Here is a 20,295-nt window from a genome sequence, read left to right as displayed (position 1 = left end):
TAAAAATGTGATCTTGTTGATACCAATCAAGTGTTCTGAGTCTGTAATGATGGAATCACTAAAGTAATATATTTTTAACGATTCTGTGATGGCTGAATTGCTCCTCCAAATCATGGTTTGATTAAATTAAGCATCCAATCATATATAATATTTTGTGAAGAACATGATGAGCAAACTTTAGTTTTGAAAACATTGACCCATCTGGGTTTCCAAGTTTAAACAAGAAAATGCAAAAGGGGTTTGAATTTTTTGAGTTTGGAAAGGTCATGTTGATGTGTGTGGTAAGCCTAACATTAGAGGCTTTGAGTGCAACAAGTGGGGAACATGGCATGTTACAGCCAACACAATCAGTGTTATTGGACCCCATGCACAACAAGGATGCTTTAGTTTCATTTTTCAGCACGCTTAAACCTTTCAATTCTTTTGCCATTTTTTCTTATTTCACCATGAAGTGTCATCATCATTCCACGCCCAAGAATCATTTCTTCTTACCCTTTTCTTTATTTTGCCAATTCCACATTCTCAGCTACTACATACATGGATGCCCCCAACAACACTTTTCTCTCATTCTCCTCTTCTAGCTTTCCTTCAATAAATATCTACATTTTTCTTCTTATTTTGTTTTTCCCTCCTTTTGACAAGAACAGCATGTGTGAGTTCTGTTGAGGGAACATCTCCAAGAACCAGAACAAGTACTTTGCTGCTTTACCCTTTTCCATTTCATTGATCTGGTGTGTACTGCTACTGCCCTTATTATCCTTTTCATCTGTTACTACCACTCTACAATCTTCAGTCTTTAGGACTCATTCCGTAGAACAAGAAAACAAAACATGATTTAGCCATGGTCTTTCCTTGGTAGAAAAACAAATATCAATGCTTTTTACTTTTGATGTTGTAGCTACCCAAAAGGGGTTGACCTACACACATCGCTAGTGTGTTTTTCAAATGATTTTGGCCAGATGACAAGGCTCTAGGATCTGGTCACAGTTGTGATAGCAGCGACCACATTTGTCTGCAATTTCATGCAATATCAAAGACTGTGACAAAATTTACCACAGTTTCAAGCAGCAGCAAGGATTGAAACAAAACTAGGAGCGTTAATTACCTTGGGCAGAATTGGAAGCCATTGGTTGTATATTATTGGCTCTTTTTTCTGTCATGGACTCTGCTTTTGGTCTGTTTTTGATGACATTTTCCTGGGTTTCATTTACATGTGATGGTCAGAGTGTGAAATCAGCTCATGTTCTTGACCTCATCATAAGGGATCACACGTTCATGGCATTGGACAAGAACTTGAGGACAGCAATACCACAGTCAGTGGACCTACCTGCAAATCTTTCAGGCATTGGAGTTGATGCTGTGAGGTTTAGGTGTGGCAGTTTGAGAAGGTATGGTGCACACTTGAAGGAATTTCATCTGGGTACTGGTGTGACTGTGCATCCATGTATTGAGAGGGTCATGTTGATCAGACAAAACATGGGTCACAATTGGTCTTCTATCTATTATGCTAACTATGATCTATCTGGGTATCAGCTTGTGTCTCCAATTGTGGGGCTCCTAGCTTACAATGCTGATGATGATGATGCAAACTCAAGCAACCCTTTCCAACTTGGGATTGTGGCTGGAGAAAGACCAATGACAATTGACTTCACCAATGCCACAAAGTTGAACAAGGAAGATGGGATCAAGCCCTTGTGTGCCAGCTTTGAAGGTGATGGAAGAATGACACTTGCAAAAGGGAACCCTTTAACACCACTTGTTTGTGTTGCAAAGAGGCATGGCCATTTTGGTTTGGTTGTGGAGTCTCCACCAGATCAGTTCAGGAACAAGCCCATAAGTAGGTGGAAAGTGGCTGTTGGAAGCACCATTGGTGCTGCTTTGGGTGCTTTTCTCTTAGGCTTGCTTCTTGTTGCAATGCTTGTTAGGGTGAAGAAGAGATCAAGAATGGTGGAGATGGAGAGAAGAGCCTATGAAGAAGAAGCCCTTCAGGTCTCAATGGTTGGACATGTCAGAGCTCCTACTGCACATGGCACTAGAACCACACCCATCATTGAGCATGACTACAGACCTCATCCTCGTTGAATGCTTTCATTCTGTTCCTCATCAAATCAATTTTGTAACATTAAGATGACTTTCAATCAATTCCATTATGTTGCTGATCAATTTAACAACACTCTTTCTGGTTTCTATATTTCAAGTCATAGGAATATAGCAGAGATATCAGAATATTAGCAACAAATTTACATGCACTTATCAACAATCTGATGATTTCCATTTTGTAAACAGAAAACTTTTTGTTTCTTCATTCTTCTGACAATATATGCGTTTGATCAAAAAGTGAGAAAGTTATGAAAATTCATAAACTCGTTGTCTTAATCTTTTGGATGAAAAATGGTGTTAATTTCTTATGAATTAATTGGGTTAGAGCTTCCTAACGAAAGGTTTTAAATTTCTTGAACTAAGGCTCAAATTTTTTAGTGTACATTGAGAATTATCCATAACAATCTCACAGAATGACTAGGGAAATTAGACTGTATGATACACTGCATTGGAAAATAGCAGTGACAGAAAAGAACAACAGTGGAACAGGAGTAATGTTAGAAAAAAGTAATGATAAATGGCAGGAACTTTTTGTCCCTTACAGTGTGAGAAGTAACTGTGCATGAGAGTTGCTTAAAGGCAGAGACATGAAGAATTATTATGCTGTTGGGAAGGGAAAAGAAGCCAATCTATGAGGCTGGTTCCTTTGGCAGAACAGCATGAACATTTCTTATACGTGAAGTCTGCGTGCAGTTTTGACCATTCAACTACAAATGAGTTTTCAATACAGTTTATCAAAATATATAATTTATGGGCATGTTTGGTCAAGAAAATTTCTTCATCAAGTATGAACCAAAACAAGAAAAGAAAAAGCATATTGAAAAATGTAGGGAGCTTCATCTCACACACTACTACGATATAGTTTATTTCAGACACGAATTTATTTTTAATAATATTCTAAAATGTATCTCATCAATAGAAAAAATATTTTATGTGTATATAAATAGAGGTATTTTATGTATATATAAATCTATTATTTTATTTGATATGAATTTTGTTTGTACTCAACAATAAATCATACAAAAAAAAACTAATCCTTACAACACAAATTAGTAAATTGTGAATACTGTATCCTTGCATCATATAGATGTATAAGAGAAAGAAAAATGATGAACAACCAAAATATTAAATAAGACTTTGTATTTGCAGTTGTTCCTTAGCGAACGAAATAAAGACAAAGATTAAATTGTGTACGTATTACAGTATAGGAAGAGACATAAATTTTAATGTCAATTGGTAAGGTATTTAAAAACAATAAATGTTGATACATCAAAAAATACACGTGCTACTTTTACTTTTATTGTTATCATCCCTCGTATTTCTTGCTTTTACCTTATAGTAGATGGATACGATATATGTATTAAATACGACACATAACTTATTCATCGATACGTTTATTTTTTAAAATAATAAGATATAATATATATATATTTATATATATATATATATATATATATATATATATAAAATATTCACGTTTAAATTTTTACATTCATTTGATATTATTTTTCTTAAAAAATTATAATTTAAACCATTTTAAATGTATATATCATTAGAATTGCATAAACTAACTTGATATTAACTTTAATTTACAATGTTTTAGTATTGAAAAAGAAATTAGATTCTGTTCTCCTTAGTGTTTTTTTAGCGATGTCAACATAGCCACCAAGACAAATAACATGCACACACATTCATACTTCGTTTTCATAATTAAGCATAACATGTTTTTGACAGTGACCAAGAAGACACCACTACTATACACACACTAATCTGTGTTCTTCATCCTTAAAACAACCCTACTTTTCTAAAATCAACAAAAATCATAGGTGTTCCCACAACACAACAACCTTTCAACAGTGTTCCAATTCAAACGTTTGCTCTAAATTTTCAGCAGATCATGGTGACTATACACCTAATGAATGTTTAACTCCACAAGAGGATATTTACAGCGAAAGTTAAGACAAGTAATTTACTATATTTTAACTTTTTTTTTTTTACTTTAACTGTATGGCCAAAGGAGATCCTGGTCTGGTGTTGTCAACAGAGGAGAGTCCAAAAATTCAGCTTGGGAATTGTTTGAATCCCATGCAAAGGGAGAATCCACTGTTATCGATGTTGACAAATTACCATTGACAACATTGGACACTTCAGCATTCAAACTGTGGCCAATGGTACCACCAACATTTTGCACCTTCTGCTGGTTTTTGCTTTCTAGAGAACACACATACATGTTGTTGCCAAAGACATCCTTGTCCAAACAAAGCCTTCCATCAAAGAAATTATCATTGTACACCTGAGTCTGAACAGTTTGCAAATGCTGGTTTTGGCCTGCAAGACATGGAACATTCATGTTGTGCATCCCCATGTTCCCAACAGTAAAAGTCTGATTTTGATTAGTGACTGATGCGGCAAAGTTCCTGGATTGAACAAGAGGCATATCTACATCAGAAGGCATTAACCCTCCAACTCCAACCACTTGCAAAGGATTTTTGCTTCTGTATTGGCATGTCAGCTGATGATTGTTCCTCGCGTTTCTGTCACTGAATCCAAAGCCAGTCTCATGATAAGGGCATTCTGTGCTGTTGCAAGAATAGGCCTCATGAGGAAATGTAATAGCTTGAACATCATCCCCAGCCTTTCTCTTATCAGCAGCATGGTCTTGTAACATTACAATGTTGTCCATCATTGCAATGTTATTGCCATTATCAATACCAACATTGCTTCTTCTTGTTGTTATTGTTTTTGATGTTGTTGATGTTGGTGGTGGGTTATATTGGCCATCCAGAAAAGCTCTTATGAATCCACTATGAACCAAATTTCTGGTTTGTGTTGGTGTTGGTGTTGGTGGATCGAACTGCCCCATAAAGAAATTTCTAGCTCCACCATTTGTGGCTGCTGCTGTATCAATCTGCACTCCATGAAAACTGGTAGCACCATCATCAGTGATCAAATCGGTGGTTGGTGGAGGGTTCCCAAGAAGAATTCTAGCAGCACTGGTGGAAGTTGAAGGGTTATTCTGGCTACCAAGAAAGCTCCAAGCAGCACCATTAGCAACATTGTGGTGTTGTGGTGTGTTATTCAGCCCCCCAAGAAGATTCAATGTACCACCAAGGCTATTACTTTGTTGCCCCCTTATAAAATTTGTAACGTTATTATCATAAGGGACACTAGGTCCTGCTCTTGGAGGGAGGGTTTGGAAGAAATTAGGGTATGATCTCCTAGCAAAGGACTCTTCACGTTTCACAATAGCACTCCAAATGGCAGTTTCTTTTGCATTGAGCTTGTCCTGAAGGGTCCTAGAGTGACGAACAATGTTTCTGATCTTTGCTATGTCTGGGGATATGTGCTTGATGACTGCAGTGAGCACACACATCTTCCATACCTTCTTCAGGTCATGGGGCTTCTTGTAGGGTGGTGGGCCTGGGTCTATGGTAAAGCCCATCTGGGCCCACCACCATTCCTGCCCGGTGGGCCACCAAGGAGGGGCAATGCCCTTGTCCAAAGGGTACCTTCTCCGGGGAGGATCACAGTTCTGCATGAGACATGACAAGAGTGAGCCAAGTGTTGTGTCTGGGAGATCATTTAAACTGTATGCTGTTGATGGCTCTCCATTGAATCCATTACTAACCATGTCTTCAAATCCTGTTTCTTCCTCATACCTACACCACATATATTCTATAAACTTATTATTATTTTTCTTTAAATATGTTTAGGGTTTATTGAATTTATATGAATAATTTTTGAAATAATATATAATATATATGAGTTTGATGATAAGAAAAGTTAGACCTGAGCATAGCAGCAGGACCATTGTGATCAAACTTGACCCTATCCTTCCACCAACCTCTGAGGTTATCAGAAGCTCCACTGACTGGTTTTCCCTTCTCAGGAATGATGCCATAAACGAAGCCACGAACACCACAAATCTCCATCATCTTCACCATGTTCTTCAGCACTGTGTCTTGTGCACGAATCAGTGCCTTCTTCTTCATCATCTCCACTGTTTCTCCTTTCTCCGTATCCCTCTTCTCTTCCTTCAGCTTTCTCAACATCATGCCATCTCTCCACATCCTTGTCTCCAGTTCCTCCACTGTCACCACTTCTTCTTCTTCTTCTTCTTCTTCTTCTTCCTCTTCCTCTTCTTCTTCTTCCACCCTCATCGTTTCTTCGTCAGCATTTCTCCTTGAAGGGTCATCACAGGAAAGAATACCACTCATGCTGTCATCATCCATACAATCCATTGCTTGTGGCTTTTCTTGTTCTCTGAAAAAACAATGTGTACAGAAGAAAAAGCTTATTCAATGTATCATCATACCATGCATTCAGAGAGCTCGTTTTGAAGACAGATTGAAAAAAATATATATAATTTTTTAACCCCATAAAATCATCGTTCAAAGAAAAATAAAAGGTGGATAAGCTATTGGGAAACGTGATTTTCTTAGTCCATTTTATCATGGTAAAATGCCTGTTTGATGACGTAGAACATGTTGTGTTTGTCGATTGTACTAGGTTAGGGTTTGGATAAAAAGTTAAGGTATAGGGTTTAGTTAGTAGTATTGATCTTTTAAATTTTGAAAAAAATATGTAAAGAAGAAAGTCTAAAAAATAAAAAAAGAGTAAGTGAAAATGATATGTATAGTTGTATGGTTTAATTATTTTGATTTTTGAATTATGAAACTGAAAATTAAAAAAAAAATGAAGTTATATTAAATGTAAATTTCACTTAATGATAAATTAGAAGAAAAAAATTATGCTAAATGTTTGATACGCTGTCACTGAAAAATAGTTTGTTATCTGATTAAAATGGTAATAAATCTGATTATTTAAGTAATTGTTGAAAAAATTGGTAAAATTTATTATATACAAAAATGTTATTAAAAGTTTGTTATATAGTACGAATATAGATTGTGTAAACAGTGTATTGTACAAAATTGGACTCTAAATTCATTTTAATTTCTTTAAACATAAAACATATAGTGACTTTTTTATATATTTTTTTAAATGAAGGGAGTAAATAAAATTTAGCCTGAATAGGAAGAAAATAAAAAAAAAATATAAAAAGATCAAATTAAAAAAAAAAAACTATATAGATAGATGGTAAACAATTTTTTTTATGAATGGATCTTTATGTTTTAAAAATTGTTTGTATATTTTTGTTCATGTTAAATATATCTTGTGCCTTTAAACTATTTTTTAAAAAGTATGTTTTATCTTTAAATTAAGCTATAAACATATTTTGTTTCTACTTTATGAAAGTAATCCATGTGTTGTTTATTGAAGAAATTTTTTTTCATAACTTCAACAGTTTAGCTAAAAGAGATAAAAGCACCTTTTGAAAATGGTTTTGGAGAAAAAACATATTTAATTTATTTAATGCAAAGCTTGCAAAATTGGATATGGTGATTTTGGAAAACCACATCAGAATGAATCAAAAGAAAGAAAAATTGGAGGAAAAAATATATAATCACTCTCAAAATTGTAGTAACTCAAATACAAAATAAATAAATGAAAGCAGAAATTAGATGCTGAAAAATTATGAAATATTTGGCAATAGGAAAATAATTTAGTGATTCTTCCTCCTATTCTATTTCAAATTAATCAAGCATGGAATAAAACACTAAATATAAACAATTATGCAATAAATTAAGCAATGTAATAAAAAAACATATAAATAAATAGATTGAATCATACCAAAAGCCCTTGTAGGGCAAAAAGGAGGATAAAGGGTGGAGGATGAGTTGAAAATGGAATCAAGAGAATGTCACAAAGGAAAGTGAGATAATTAGGACATAAAGAAAAAAAAAAGAAGATCTTTTTTAAATAGATAAAATTGTCACAAGAACACTTAATCTTATATAGACATTGCAAAACAATATATATGGAAAGTTAAGCTTAAAACCAAAATAAATTGTATTAAAATTTTTATTATCATAAAAATTTGATGAAAACTTTGGGTTTGGATGATGAAAGGCTTCCACAAAACAAATTATATATGTTTGCTAAACCATTACTTTGGATATGGACGATGATATTTTAACAATTTTTTGACAACAGATTTTGTGTCACTATTTAAAACGAATCAATCACAAAGTGTCATATAAATGGTTGTAAAAAAATTGTTAAAGATACGTTTTCCTTTTGATATGTATATATGTTATATCTTTAACATTGAACATGTATTTTTCACAAGAAAAAAGTGTTTAATTTTTATGCTAAATACTGACAACAATTTTATAAAAATAATTTTAAATTGTAAACAGGTGCAACCGTGTTGACCTTTCAGTAAAATGATATAACCAAGTGAAAAAAAAATTAATTATTGTACTATTTTGGTAAAAAAAAAAACAAAATTTAAATAAATGATTGTGTCATTACTCTTAGGAAAAAAAATAATAATAATTTTCTTCTTTTACATGTTATTCTTTCATTTACTATAACATAATTGAATTTAATTATTTAGTTTACATTTTTACAACTATAGATATTGTTTATACTTTCTATATTTGTTCAATTAACACCATTTTTATAAACAACTACCATTCATTAATTTCCCTTTTTTAGTTCCAACATTTTTTAGCATTAATTGTTTTCTCTGATATCAATGTATTTACTAAATAAACAATAAATTGGGGATGTATATATAGCTAATGTAAATTAGGCTTAAAAATATATTTTAATCCTGTAAAAATGAGCATATTTCAGTTTAGCCCCTATCAAATGAATAATGTTTTGTCAAACATGGTTTTAATTCCAATACTTTAAAATTAATGGATTAATATTTAAATTTTTTAGAATATATAAATTTAGTTTTTCCTAATTTTTGTAGTAGATCGAGGTTGTCACCCTAAAGTTATGTTTAAGGAAAGATTAACTTTAAATATTTTCGTAAAATTTAAAAATATAGAGACTAAAATAAAATTTATCATAAATATAAGAACTAAATTTTTTATTTTCAAAAATTTACTTTTCAGTCATCTGAAAATCAATCCACTGTGATGCATATTCTTTTAAAGAATTAATGTACTAGAAAATTATTCAGCTGTTTCGTTTGATTTTCTTCATTTTTTAGTTACTAATGTAATTATTAATTTATTAGTATGCTACCATTGTTAGGTCATGCAATATGTATTCTTAATTAAATACTATTATTTAACAATTTTTCCTTATGTGCAAATGGCTGACTGATTTAGATTATTTTTACTTTGGGAGGAAATTGGAAAACAAAAATTGTATGTTGTGTTTAAAATTAAATAATTTTAAAATATAAAAAGTACAAAGATAACTATTTTTTAAAAATAATAATAATAAATTAAAAAATAATTAAATGTATTTTTATAATTTATTTATTTTGTTTTCATTTATAACGAAATTTTTCACTTTATTTTTATTCATTCTATCAACGAATATATTATTTATTTTTGTTATTTTCTTTCTATTTTTCTCTTATAAGAGTTAAAATAATTTGTATAAGGTTAAAATGACTCTTTTTTATTCTAATTTACTACAATACCTTTTTTTTGTTAGGATATCTATAAAAATATTTTGAGATTCAAGTTGGTTAAAGTATAGGTGATGCAATAAATGAGTAAATAGGGATTTCTATCTATTTATAATATTTTAATGAAATTTTACTTGTATGAGTGTTGGTTATATGTCCTAAATATAATTTTAAGATTTGATTATAATCATTTCATTACTCGTTTAAGTGCTTTTTAATGTAAAGTTGAAGTTGTTTAAAGAAGCAATTCATCCATTAATATTCTTAGTTCAATAAATCCAAATACATAAAAACATCAAATTCAAGTTGAAGTCATAATTTTAAGATGTATGAACTCATAAATTTAAAATTTTAATTAATCTAAATTTGTATAAGTATATAATCTAATAGTAAATATTTACATATTTTTAAATACTATATTGTATAATAAAATGAAATTATGTAATAAATTTTGAATAATTTTGACTTGTATATATTTGTGTGTTTATAATATTAAATAATACATTAGAATTATTACTATATATTTATCAATGTATTTTTTATTTGAATATTAAAGATTTAGTTTCACCTTTAATTTCAAATGAGTTTGAGTTTTTTTAAAACTATTTTTTAATTTTGGACTTTTTAAAAGCATTAGTTTTAAGTAATATTATATATGATACTAACTATATTTATATATATCAAAACATTCTAAGTCCACATGCTAATATTATTTATATAACGGTAACAAATGTAATTTAAAAAACTCTTAAAATTCTTATTTAAAATTATGGAGGAATAAAAATTAAAAAAAGAAATCTTTTAAACTAAAATTAAAATTTACGTATTTGTATGAACACATGGTTTCATATTTTATAAGAACGAAAAACAAAGAAAAAAAATTTATAAGAACAAAACATAATCTCTAATTTTATAAGGGACTGAAAATATATTTAAAATAAATATGTAAATATTAATTTTTAATTATGAAGCATTAATTCTTAATATTTTATCATCAATTATTAATTAAGATTTAAATTTTAAATTATTAAATATCAAGTAATAAATAATTCATATTCAAGATTTAAATTCACTATGCAATATTGCATAAATTGAAACATATATAACAATATTCATAGTAAACAATAAGTACTCAACGTTCAATAATTTTATAAACATGTCATAATAAATACTATTATTATTATTATATAAAATGAATTATTCTAATAAATATATCAATATAAATTAATAAATTTAATTGCATATTTTATTATCATATAACAAGGCAATATTGACATTCTAGGTGACGAAAAATTAAAGCATATATGTTGTTTTTCTTCTTACATTCTATCATTCAAATTTTGTATATATTTTTGGTACATTATATATACATACATATAACTAATTAATTAGTGAATAAATAAATGAGAGTGGTCAACCAATTAGGATGTAGCACGCACTAACATGGCATGCACTCAACTTAAACATGCAGACACAAAATACAAGGTTTTTAGTGGCTTCCACGTATTAACAGTGTTGCGTGCTACTACACTCTTCATTACATTAACATGCTACACATATCCTATGTTAAACAACCTTGTAAATTCAAACAAATTTCTTTCAAGAATAGTGGTGTTGGAGAATTTGATTCGGCATGTTCAAATCCTACGGGAAAGTTGATGAGCATGAGCAAATGGTGTTGGAAGGAAGGAAGAAAACCAGAAAGAGAATCACAATCATAGGATTGTCCTCGATAGTTTTAGCAGCCGTTGTTTTTGCTGCTGTGTTTGGCATTCATGGCACCAACTCTTCAGAAGGTGCCAATGATGCTCACCCTGTGACAGATTCAGTGAAGGCTGTTTGTGATGTGACATTGTACAAGGATTCGTGCTACAGCAGCCTTGCTTCTGCTGTGAACTCTAACCAGGTTCAGCCTCAGGAGTTGTTTGTGCTGTCAAAGAAGGTGGCCTTATCTGAAGTGTCCAAAGCTCTTGAATATTTCAGTGATCATGATCATGGAGCTTTCAAAGGGGTGGTTGTGAAGAATAGAAGGACCAAGGAGGCTATGAAAAATTGCAGGGAGCTTTTGGGTCTTGCGGTTGATCATCTGAATAGCTCTTTGACATCAGGGGAAAACTTTTCTCTTCTTGAAGATTTTGAGGATCTTCAAACATGGTTAAGTGCTGCAGGTACTATATTTATTATAAGTATGTATATATATATATATATATATATATATATATATATATATATATATATATATATGCTAGCATGGTCAGAAGTTATGAACATACATCCAAGGCTGTTTCTTGCCTAGTAGTAATTACGATGTTAGATTCAAATACTTAGAGCTAGATTACACTTTTGTTCTACCCCTTTGGCTTGATAAAAATAATCGGACACTTTGTTTTCTCTGTGCTGAAATAGGTACATATCTGCATACTTGTATCGAAGGCTTTGAAGATGAAAGAGAAGCAATTAAGAAAAGTGTAGTAAGCTATCTTAAAAATTCTACACAGTTCACCAGTAACAGTCTTGCCATAGTTACCTGGATCAACAAGGCTACAACCAAACTGAACCTTAGGCGCTTACTGAGTTTACCTCATCACAATGAAGCACCAGCATGGCTTCCTTCAAAAGATAGGAGGCTCCTTCTGACAGAGGATTTGAGGAAGAAAGCTGACATTGTTGTGGCCAAAGATGGCAGTGGGAAATATAAGAAAATTTCTGATGCACTTAAACATGTTCCTGATAAGAGCAACAAGAGGACTGTGATCTATGTGAAAAAAGGGATTTACTATGAAAATGTGAGGGTTGAGAAGACCAAATGGAATGTGATGATGATTGGTGATGGAATGACTTCTACTATTGTATCTGCCAACCTTAATTTTGTGGATGGCACACCAACTTTTTCAACAGCAACATTTGGTAAGTGAAAACTATGTCCATTCATTTTTACTTTTACATGACTATTTTAGAAGTCCTACCATGAAAATGAACTAGGCTTCAAATTTAATGTTTGTCATTTCATAAACATAGTTTGGATGACTAGGAAATATTTTCTTTGTGGTTTGTTGGGTGAAATCAGCTGTATTTGGAAGGAATTTCATTGCTAGAGATATGGGTTTTAGGAACAGTGCTGGTCCACAGAAGCATCAAGCAGTAGCACTAATGACAAGTGCTGATCAAGCAGTTTACTATAGGTGCCACATTGATGCATATCAGGATACTCTCTATGCTCATTCCAACCGTCAATTCTACAGAGAATGTAACATCTATGGCACGGTTGATTTCATCTTTGGCAATTCTGCAGTTGTGATCCAAAACTGTAATATTAGGCCAAAGTTACCAATGCATGGTCAGCAAAACACAATCACAGCTCAGGGAAAAACTGACCCTAACATGAACACTGGGATTTCCATTCAGAACTGCAACATTTCACCCTTTGGTAACTTGAGTTCTGTGGAGACATATCTTGGAAGACCCTGGAAGAATTACTCAACCACAGTGTACATGAAATCCAGAATGGAAGGTTTTGTGAACCCAAAAGGCTGGTTACCATGGACAGGGAACTCAGCTCCAGATACCATTTTCTATGCAGAATTTCAGAATGTTGGACCAGGTGCTTCAACAAAGAATAGGGTGAAGTGGAAGGGTTTGAGAACCATTACTAGTGAACAAGCCAGAAAGTTTACTATCAAAGGTTTTCTACAGGGAGACAAATGGATTTCTGCAGCAGGTGCCCCATTTAAGTCTGATCTATGACAACAGCCATAATATGCAATTTGCAAAGCTCCCTTTGTCAAAATTGTTTCCACTTTTGGATCATTTTCCCTTTCCCTTGATCTTCTTGATTTGTATTATTAATTTGAAAGTGAATAACGATTCTTTTCATTTGACTATTCTTTTTATTCATGCATAGATTGCACCAATCTCCATTCCTTCTCTCAATTTTATTTCACTTAATCTGAGTCTAATCAGATAAAGGATTAACACGATTCTATATCGAAAACCTTTAAATAATGGATTAATGACTCTTTTATCTTTATATAATGTATTACTTTCTTATTTTTATCTACTTTGACACAAACTTAGATTCCCAACAAATATAGGACTATTATGTTGTTGTTGTTGTTGGAGAGTGGTGGAGACAAGCATGCAACTCTTCTGACATCTAGAAGTAAAAGAAAGGCAAATTGAGACATAATAATCATTCTGGACCACATTTCCTAATTGCATTCAAGTGCATTGTTTCTACAAACTTGTATATACTTTTATTAATACTTGAAAATTTCATAAGAACATTAATGACTCTCATCATCCCTTTTGGATGCTCCTCCTTAAAAGGAAATCATATAGCTACATTGCATCTAACAAACAATGAATGAAAATGATCTTTTCAATAATGAATCAATTATCTTAACAGTCCTTCAGTGTAAGGTATATCTGTGTCAGGAAGCCAAGTATTTCCCAACGTAAAGTTCAGGACTGTGAAGTTCCAAGCTTGAGTAGCATTCAACAGAAAGTAACCAGGCCATTGTACTCTATTGCTAGTGTTAGAACCAGGACCATAGTTGTTAAACTCACCATAAAAGAGGGTGTCTAAACCAACTGTGCCATTCCACTCTAACCACCCTGCAGGTTGAATAACGTTTCCAATGTATGATTGCAGGTAAACAGTCCTTGAATACAACTTCCATGGCCGGCCTAAGTAACTTGCTGTGGAATTCAAGTCCGCAGCTAAGTCTGGTGCGGCATCAATGGTGCAGTTTTGGATTGAAATTCCAGTGGTCTGAAAAGGATCAGTTCTTCCTTGTGCTGTCACAGCATTCTTCTGGTTTGGCAATGGTTTTCTGGCATAGATCTTACTCTGTTGGAACACCACGGCTGCGTTGCCAAAAATGAAGTCCACAGTGCCATAGATTTCACATTCCCTGTAGAATTGCCTCAGAGAGTGAACATAGAGAGTGTCTTGATATCCTTCAAAACTGCAACGGTAGAATGTAGAGAGGTCAGCATTGTTCCTCACTGCCACTGCTTGGTGTTTTTCTGGTCCAGCTGTGTTTCTGAATGTAACATCCACTGCTATAAACCTTTCTCCTGAAACAGCTGTATTCAACAAAAAGCAAATATGTTACTGATTAAGATAAATTTTTAATATCATAAATTTATTCGCTCTTGTGGAACTTCCAACACATCCTCACACAGAACAAGTATATAAATCTCAAATATAAGACTACATATTAATAGAAAGTCCGATAACAGATGGAACAATAAATTCAACAAACAACAAATTTTACTGTAATAGACTCTAATGACTCTGATACCATACTAAGAAATGAATTTTAAGTGGAACTCGAATTTACAAGTTAGACTTAAAGTTTAGTTATTAACATTTTTAACTGTTAAAGGATTCTAAGCAAAAGAAAATTTTCTGATGACACTTGACTTGTTATTAGGACAAGTAAACACTAGTCCTTGCAAATGAGAAGAACTAGAAAGAATAAAGGACTTACCAAATGTGGAAGAATTGAAAGTTGTCCAACCATCTATGACACTGTGGTTCCCTGTGATGATAGTCTTGTTAATGCCATCTCCAACAAGCAATATGTTCTTCTTTTCTCTGGGAATTACCACATATTCCTCATAGATTCCCTCTCTAACATACACCAGGAAATATCCATCTTCAGGCTTTGTGTTATTGGGTGCAGCAGCAATAGCCTCTCCAATGGAAGTATAGTTGTCCATTCCATAAGAACTCACAATCACAAAATCCTGTAATAAAATTCCTTGGCTTCCACTTTCCTTAAGATTCCTTCCAGCTCTGCTGCAATTGGATAACTTGGTGCAACTATACTTTGTGCGAAGAAGCTGCAACAATTTTAGCCTTTCAATTAACACTTTATGCTTATATATATATATACATATACATATATATATATATATATATATATATATATATATATATATATATATTGAACTATGGTTGATTAAGTAGACAAAACTCATGCAAAGATTAACAGCAATAAAACTTCAGTGTTTCTTACCAAACAATACTATGATTGAATTATATGCTGAAAAATTATTACTTGACATAGTTAACTTTTTTATATGACACTACCACTTTCTATTTTTTACTTTTTTTTCTTTAAAAAATATAAAATTTTATATTTTTATGACTATTTTACTTTTATATTCTATTTTAAATTAATATAAAAACATGTCATGGTACCGTTAGTCTTATATGTTCATGTATGTATGATGCAGCATTCATAATTGTTTGACAGACATTCAAGAAAGTTTACGTAAGATCTTTGTCATAGACTAAAAAATAATCTTATATGTTTTATGATTCTAAACAATATCACAAAGTGTAAAGAGTTTTTCTTTTATGAAATTTGGTAACAACTAAGAATCTCTGCGCATGAATTAATCTGCATAATGTAGACAACTTGACATTAATATATGGTATACACAATGGCATGTTAGCAAATAAAATGCAGATTTCACGTGCATGAAGCAGTGCAAATGGTGGAAACTAGGAAGACTTCACGTGAATGATCATGAAACTTTTAGATTATGGCAAAGCATTCACATTGAAAGGCAGAGGATAACAGAGCGTACTTGTTTGACCTATAGTCAACCCATTAAAGCATCATGCATGTGGTTGACTTCACCTATCTCTGTTTTTCATCATCTTAGAAGTTGAAATTACCAAATTCAAATCTCAAGAAACGATAATAAATAAAAAAAATTAATATTATGTTAATTTTTGAGTTTATCTTAAAATTAATTTCACAAAATTTTCTTACAAACTTTAAGGCATTGATGTTTAACAAATCCATAATTTTATTAATTAACAATCCTTACAGCAGTAATTCATTACCCCTGTTTGGCAATTGTTACAATAGTAATTTATAAAAAAAAAATTAATAGTATTAAGTATAATATTTCAGTATGAAACCAACAATATTTCAATCTACCAAATGTTTCTGAACATCAATATATATAAAATTGACTCCTGCAAATATATATATATAGAGAGAGAGTGAGAGAGAGAGAGAATGGAAATACTTTAAAAATAGATAAATGGTATCATAATATATTTTTACATTTATTTCACACATAATACAAGGATAAAATAGTTATAAAAATATAAATTTTTATATTTTTTCAACAAAAAAGAGTAAAAAGTAAGGGTAGTATTAAATAAAAGTAAAAAAAAATTAGAGTAATAATATCATGACACACTTTTACACGTATTTGACACGAAATACAAGGATAAAATGGTCCAAAAAGTGTAAAGTTGTGTAGTTTTTCAAGAAAAAAGAAAGTAAAAAATAAGTAAGGATGATGTCAAATAAATGTAAAAAATTTAGGTGTGCCAAAGAATCATTTTTCAAAAAATTATGTGTCAAATATCATTTTTCAAAAGTAGTATGACACATATTGACATTCATTTGACACACTTAACAAAGGTAAAATGGTCTAAAAAGAGTAAGATTTTGTTTCAAAAAAGAAGAAAGTAAAAAAAGTAAGAAAATGTAGTATCAAATAAATGTAAAAAATTATGTATGCCAAAGTATCATTTTTCAGTATCAAATAAATGTAAAAAATTTAGGTGTTTCAAATAATAATTTTTTTAAAAGATAAAAGTAGTTCCACAAAAAAAGCGTTTACAACAGCTATTGAAATTTGTAAAGAGGAAGATTTTGGCTTAAGAAAATAATTTTTTTTTATCAGCAAAAGCCTTACGAAAAGAATAAACTTCTGGCTCAACCAATAAGCCACGAGGTCATAATTTTAAATCTAACAAGTTGTATGTTTTCTTGTTCTTGAAAAGTTAGAAATATAAATAACCATTACGGAAGAAATAAAAGTTAAAAAATCCATGATAACTTTTACGTCAATTGAAATTTATAGTAAATTTTGTCTTAACTAAGACAAAAAAATAACGTTATAAACATAGTTTGAATGTTTGACCAAAGATTAAAAGCAGTGATATTTGTTTCTTTTTCAAGTAATACCAAAAAGTGAAAAAGTAGTGAAGATTTGACTGTGCTTTATTACTGTGATTTTCTTGGATAGAGTGTGCTTTACTGTGCTTGGTTCAGATGATTCAATGAACCAAAGATTAGAATCCATAGGTCATAAATTTGTCGCCATGCAAATATAAATAAACCTAACCTAAAACAGACAAAAACATATGATGTGTCGGTGATACAATTCTACAGAAACAAACAACCTCGTTAATGTACTTCAGTTTGCAAGATTTAGATTCACTTTCTACATTATAATCTGTCACATATATTCACTTCAGTAAATCAAAACCAAGTAGGAAGAAACATCATCGGTGAAGAGAAACAATGATTACCTTGATGAGCTTCTCCAATGGTTGCCTGACCTTGAAGGTTTTGGTGGGTAGTCCATGTTTGCGTGTCTTGTTTCTTCTGAGGTTCTTGTCGAGAGCCTCGGTGACCAACCCAAGTGAGACACTGTAGAACTGGGTCACATCCTTCAGTGGCACGGCAAGGGCGTTGGCAATGTTGCTTTTGGTAACCACCAACCCATCATAGCATGTGTAGTGGTTGGTGGCAACAGCACTGAGATAGCTTTCGATTTTCTCAACCAGCTCGGTATCTGAAGAGCTCACAGATTTGAGCTCTTCGGATACGGACGTTAAGTAGTCTACGTTGAGCTGGTTGAGGTCTTTGCAGTCTCCTAGAGATGCAACTTCTGCATGTTTGAGGGAAGAAGATGATTGGTGGCGATGGAGGAAGTCCTCAAAGACCTTGGCGAGTTTACGTGCCTGTTTGAGGCTTTGCTTTATGGAGAACTTGCCATAGCCGTAAGGGTCGGAAGGGGAGGCACGGATGGCTGAGAGAATGGAACGACATAGTTTTGGATAGAGTGTGGTTTTGCAGGCAAGAGAAGAGGAAGGAGAAGGTGGAGAAGGTGGAGATTGAGCTAAGAGTAATAATGGAGCTGAGAGGAAGAAGAGAAAGAGAAGGAAAAATGGTGGGGATGACATTGTATTGTTGTTGAACTTCGATGTGGGACTTGGAAAGGAGTTTGTGGCTTGTGTCTCCGAATATATGTTTTAGCATATGATGAGCATTTATAGAGGCAATGGGTGTGAAATAATTGACTCCTTGCAACTATTGTGTCTCTTCTTCCATTAATGTTTAAAGGATTAAATACGTTTTTAGTTTCTTAAATTAGAATTAGACTCTCTTTAAAACTTTGGTTTAGTTCAGTCTCCCAATTTTAGAAATGTATAAATTTAATTCTTTTAACTAAATTTTGTTAGGTTTATTTGATGTTTCAAGCACGTTTAATGATAGCATTTGGGATCTTTACACTGTTTGATATGTTTTTGGGAAACACGTTTGAAACAGAAATAAAGTTAACAAAATTTGGTTAAAAAAAATAAATCTACTTCGTACTAAAGATTAAGGACTAAATTGGTTCAAAGTTTCTAAAAGGAACTAATTCCAATTTTTACTAAAAGTTGAAGGACCAAAAACATATTTAACTCATGTTTAAATTATTACAAACCTTATTTATTTAAGTAAAAGTTGTGAAAATAAATGTAATAAAAATGTTGATCAAAACTCAAATCATAATTTTCTGATGTAGATCACTGTTCTTAATATTTATCCACGATTATTACAATAATAAGAAGTGAGTAAAATTAGTAAAGATGGGTAAAATGATTAGAATGTAATAGTATGTTAGAAAAATAAAGTAAATAAATGAGATAGTTACGTATATATTTATGACATAGAGAGAAGGAAGGAAACGTGAATGCGCGTTGGGAATTATTAAAGGGAGAGAAATAGTAGAAGTGTGGGGTGTGTCGGTGATAGTTGCATTCTGTAGAAGAAAGGAACGTGCAAGGAAAGGAAAGTCTTCTAACAAATGCTACTTCTAACGGCAGATAAGGTATACCTGCATCTTTGTTCGATATTTTCTCCACTTTCAATTATTATCATTTGGTACAACAACAAAATATATATATTTGAACCAATTTCTTTACAATTATCTTTTGAAAAGAAAATACAAAATTAAATTAGTATTTTTTTCTTTTAGATTAAATTTAATTTATGTATAAACTAACCATGTGTCGGTTGAAAGGGTTCGTGATCGAAGGTATTTCTTTGTGATCTATGCTTAGACGTTCAAGTAAGATATGATTCTTCTAAAATAAGTACGTTTATCTGGATATTAATCTTCTATTTATAGGTTTCATCTCTACCAAGTTTATTGACTATCTATTAATACAATATATTTTTAGACAATAAAACTGTTAATTATTCATTAGTATCGTATATTCATATTTAATATGGCAATTAATCCTATTAATTAACTATTAATGATTTCTAATATACTTGTTGACTATCTTGTCGTTCTACCGATCGTTACTTCAAACGATCACGTCTATAGCTCAAGTGGAATCCTGTCGACTGGTGGCGAATCATGAACTATGTGGACCGACCGATACACTATGTATAGTACAAATTGTAAAAGTTTTCTCATAAAACTGTTCCAACTTTTTACTTTTAAAATATGGATAAGTTAAGAAAAATATTGTTTACATACCTAAATTTTTTACATTCACTTGACAATATTCTTTCTAACTTTTTACTTTTTTCTTTTTTGAAAAAGTATAAAAGTTTATACTTTTATAATTTTTTTTATCCTTGTATCATAGTCAA

General features: G+C 31.6%; 3 protein-coding genes across 3 annotated transcripts; 2 read left to right on the top strand and 1 right to left on the bottom strand.

Annotated features, from left to right (window-relative positions):
* The first annotated feature begins 326 nt into the window (after positions 1-326).
* Positions 327-2,269, top strand: LOC106760722. The gene has a single exon (XM_014644132.2). It carries the CDS (start codon positions 1,159-1,161, stop codon positions 2,080-2,082), a length of 924 nt encoding a protein of 307 aa, XP_014499618.1. The 5' UTR covers positions 327-1,158; the 3' UTR covers positions 2,083-2,269.
* Positions 2,270-11,223: 8,954 nt separating this feature from the next.
* On the top strand, positions 11,224-13,700 carry LOC106760709 (probable pectinesterase/pectinesterase inhibitor 46). The gene is made up of 3 exons (XM_014644118.2): positions 11,224-11,766; positions 12,005-12,505; positions 12,666-13,700. The coding sequence occupies exons 1-3, from the start codon at positions 11,232-11,234 to the stop codon at positions 13,340-13,342; spliced, it is 1,713 nt and encodes a 570-aa protein (XP_014499604.1). The 5' UTR covers positions 11,224-11,231; the 3' UTR covers positions 13,343-13,700.
* A 95-nt stretch (positions 13,701-13,795) lies between these two features.
* On the bottom strand, positions 13,796-18,686 carry LOC106760710 (probable pectinesterase/pectinesterase inhibitor 47). The gene is made up of 3 exons (XM_014644119.2): positions 17,952-18,686; positions 15,094-15,448; positions 13,796-14,686 (listed from the first exon to the last, which is right to left on the bottom strand). Exons 1-3 carry the CDS (start codon positions 18,606-18,608, stop codon positions 13,992-13,994), a joined length of 1,707 nt encoding a protein of 568 aa, XP_014499605.1. The 5' UTR covers positions 18,609-18,686; the 3' UTR covers positions 13,796-13,991.
* Positions 18,687-20,295: the final 1,609 nt, after the last annotated feature.

Source organism: Vigna radiata, chromosome 5, assembly GCF_000741045.1.
Source record: "Vigna radiata var. radiata cultivar VC1973A chromosome 5, Vradiata_ver6, whole genome shotgun sequence".
Classification (NCBI taxonomy): domain Eukaryota; kingdom Viridiplantae; phylum Streptophyta; class Magnoliopsida; order Fabales; family Fabaceae; genus Vigna; species Vigna radiata.
This window is presented reverse-complemented; position numbering and strand designations above follow the sequence as displayed.

Bases quoted from the DNA above. Each gene is read 5' to 3' on its own strand.
- LOC106760722 (XM_014644132.2), top strand. From the start codon at position 1,159: ATGGACTCTGCTTTTGGTCTGTTTTTGATGACATTTTCCTGGGTTTCA.
- LOC106760710 (XM_014644119.2), bottom strand. From the start codon at position 18,608: ATGTCATCCCCACCATTTTTCCTTCTCTTTCTCTTCTTCCTCTCAGCT. The intron at 15,449-17,951 runs GTAATCATTGTT...AAATTGTTGCAG, and splicing joins CATTGGAGAAGCTCATCAAG to CTTCTTCGCACAAAGTATAG. The intron at 14,687-15,093 runs GTAAGTCCTTTA...TGTTGAATACAG, and splicing joins TTTCAATTCTTCCACATTTG to CTGTTTCAGGAGAAAGGTTT.
- LOC106760709 (XM_014644118.2), top strand. From the start codon at position 11,232: ATGTTCAAATCCTACGGGAAAGTTGATGAGCATGAGCAAATGGTGTTG. The intron at 11,767-12,004 runs GTACTATATTTA...GTGCTGAAATAG, and splicing joins AACATGGTTAAGTGCTGCAG to GTACATATCTGCATACTTGT. The intron at 12,506-12,665 runs GTAAGTGAAAAC...GGGTGAAATCAG, and splicing joins TTTTTCAACAGCAACATTTG to CTGTATTTGGAAGGAATTTC.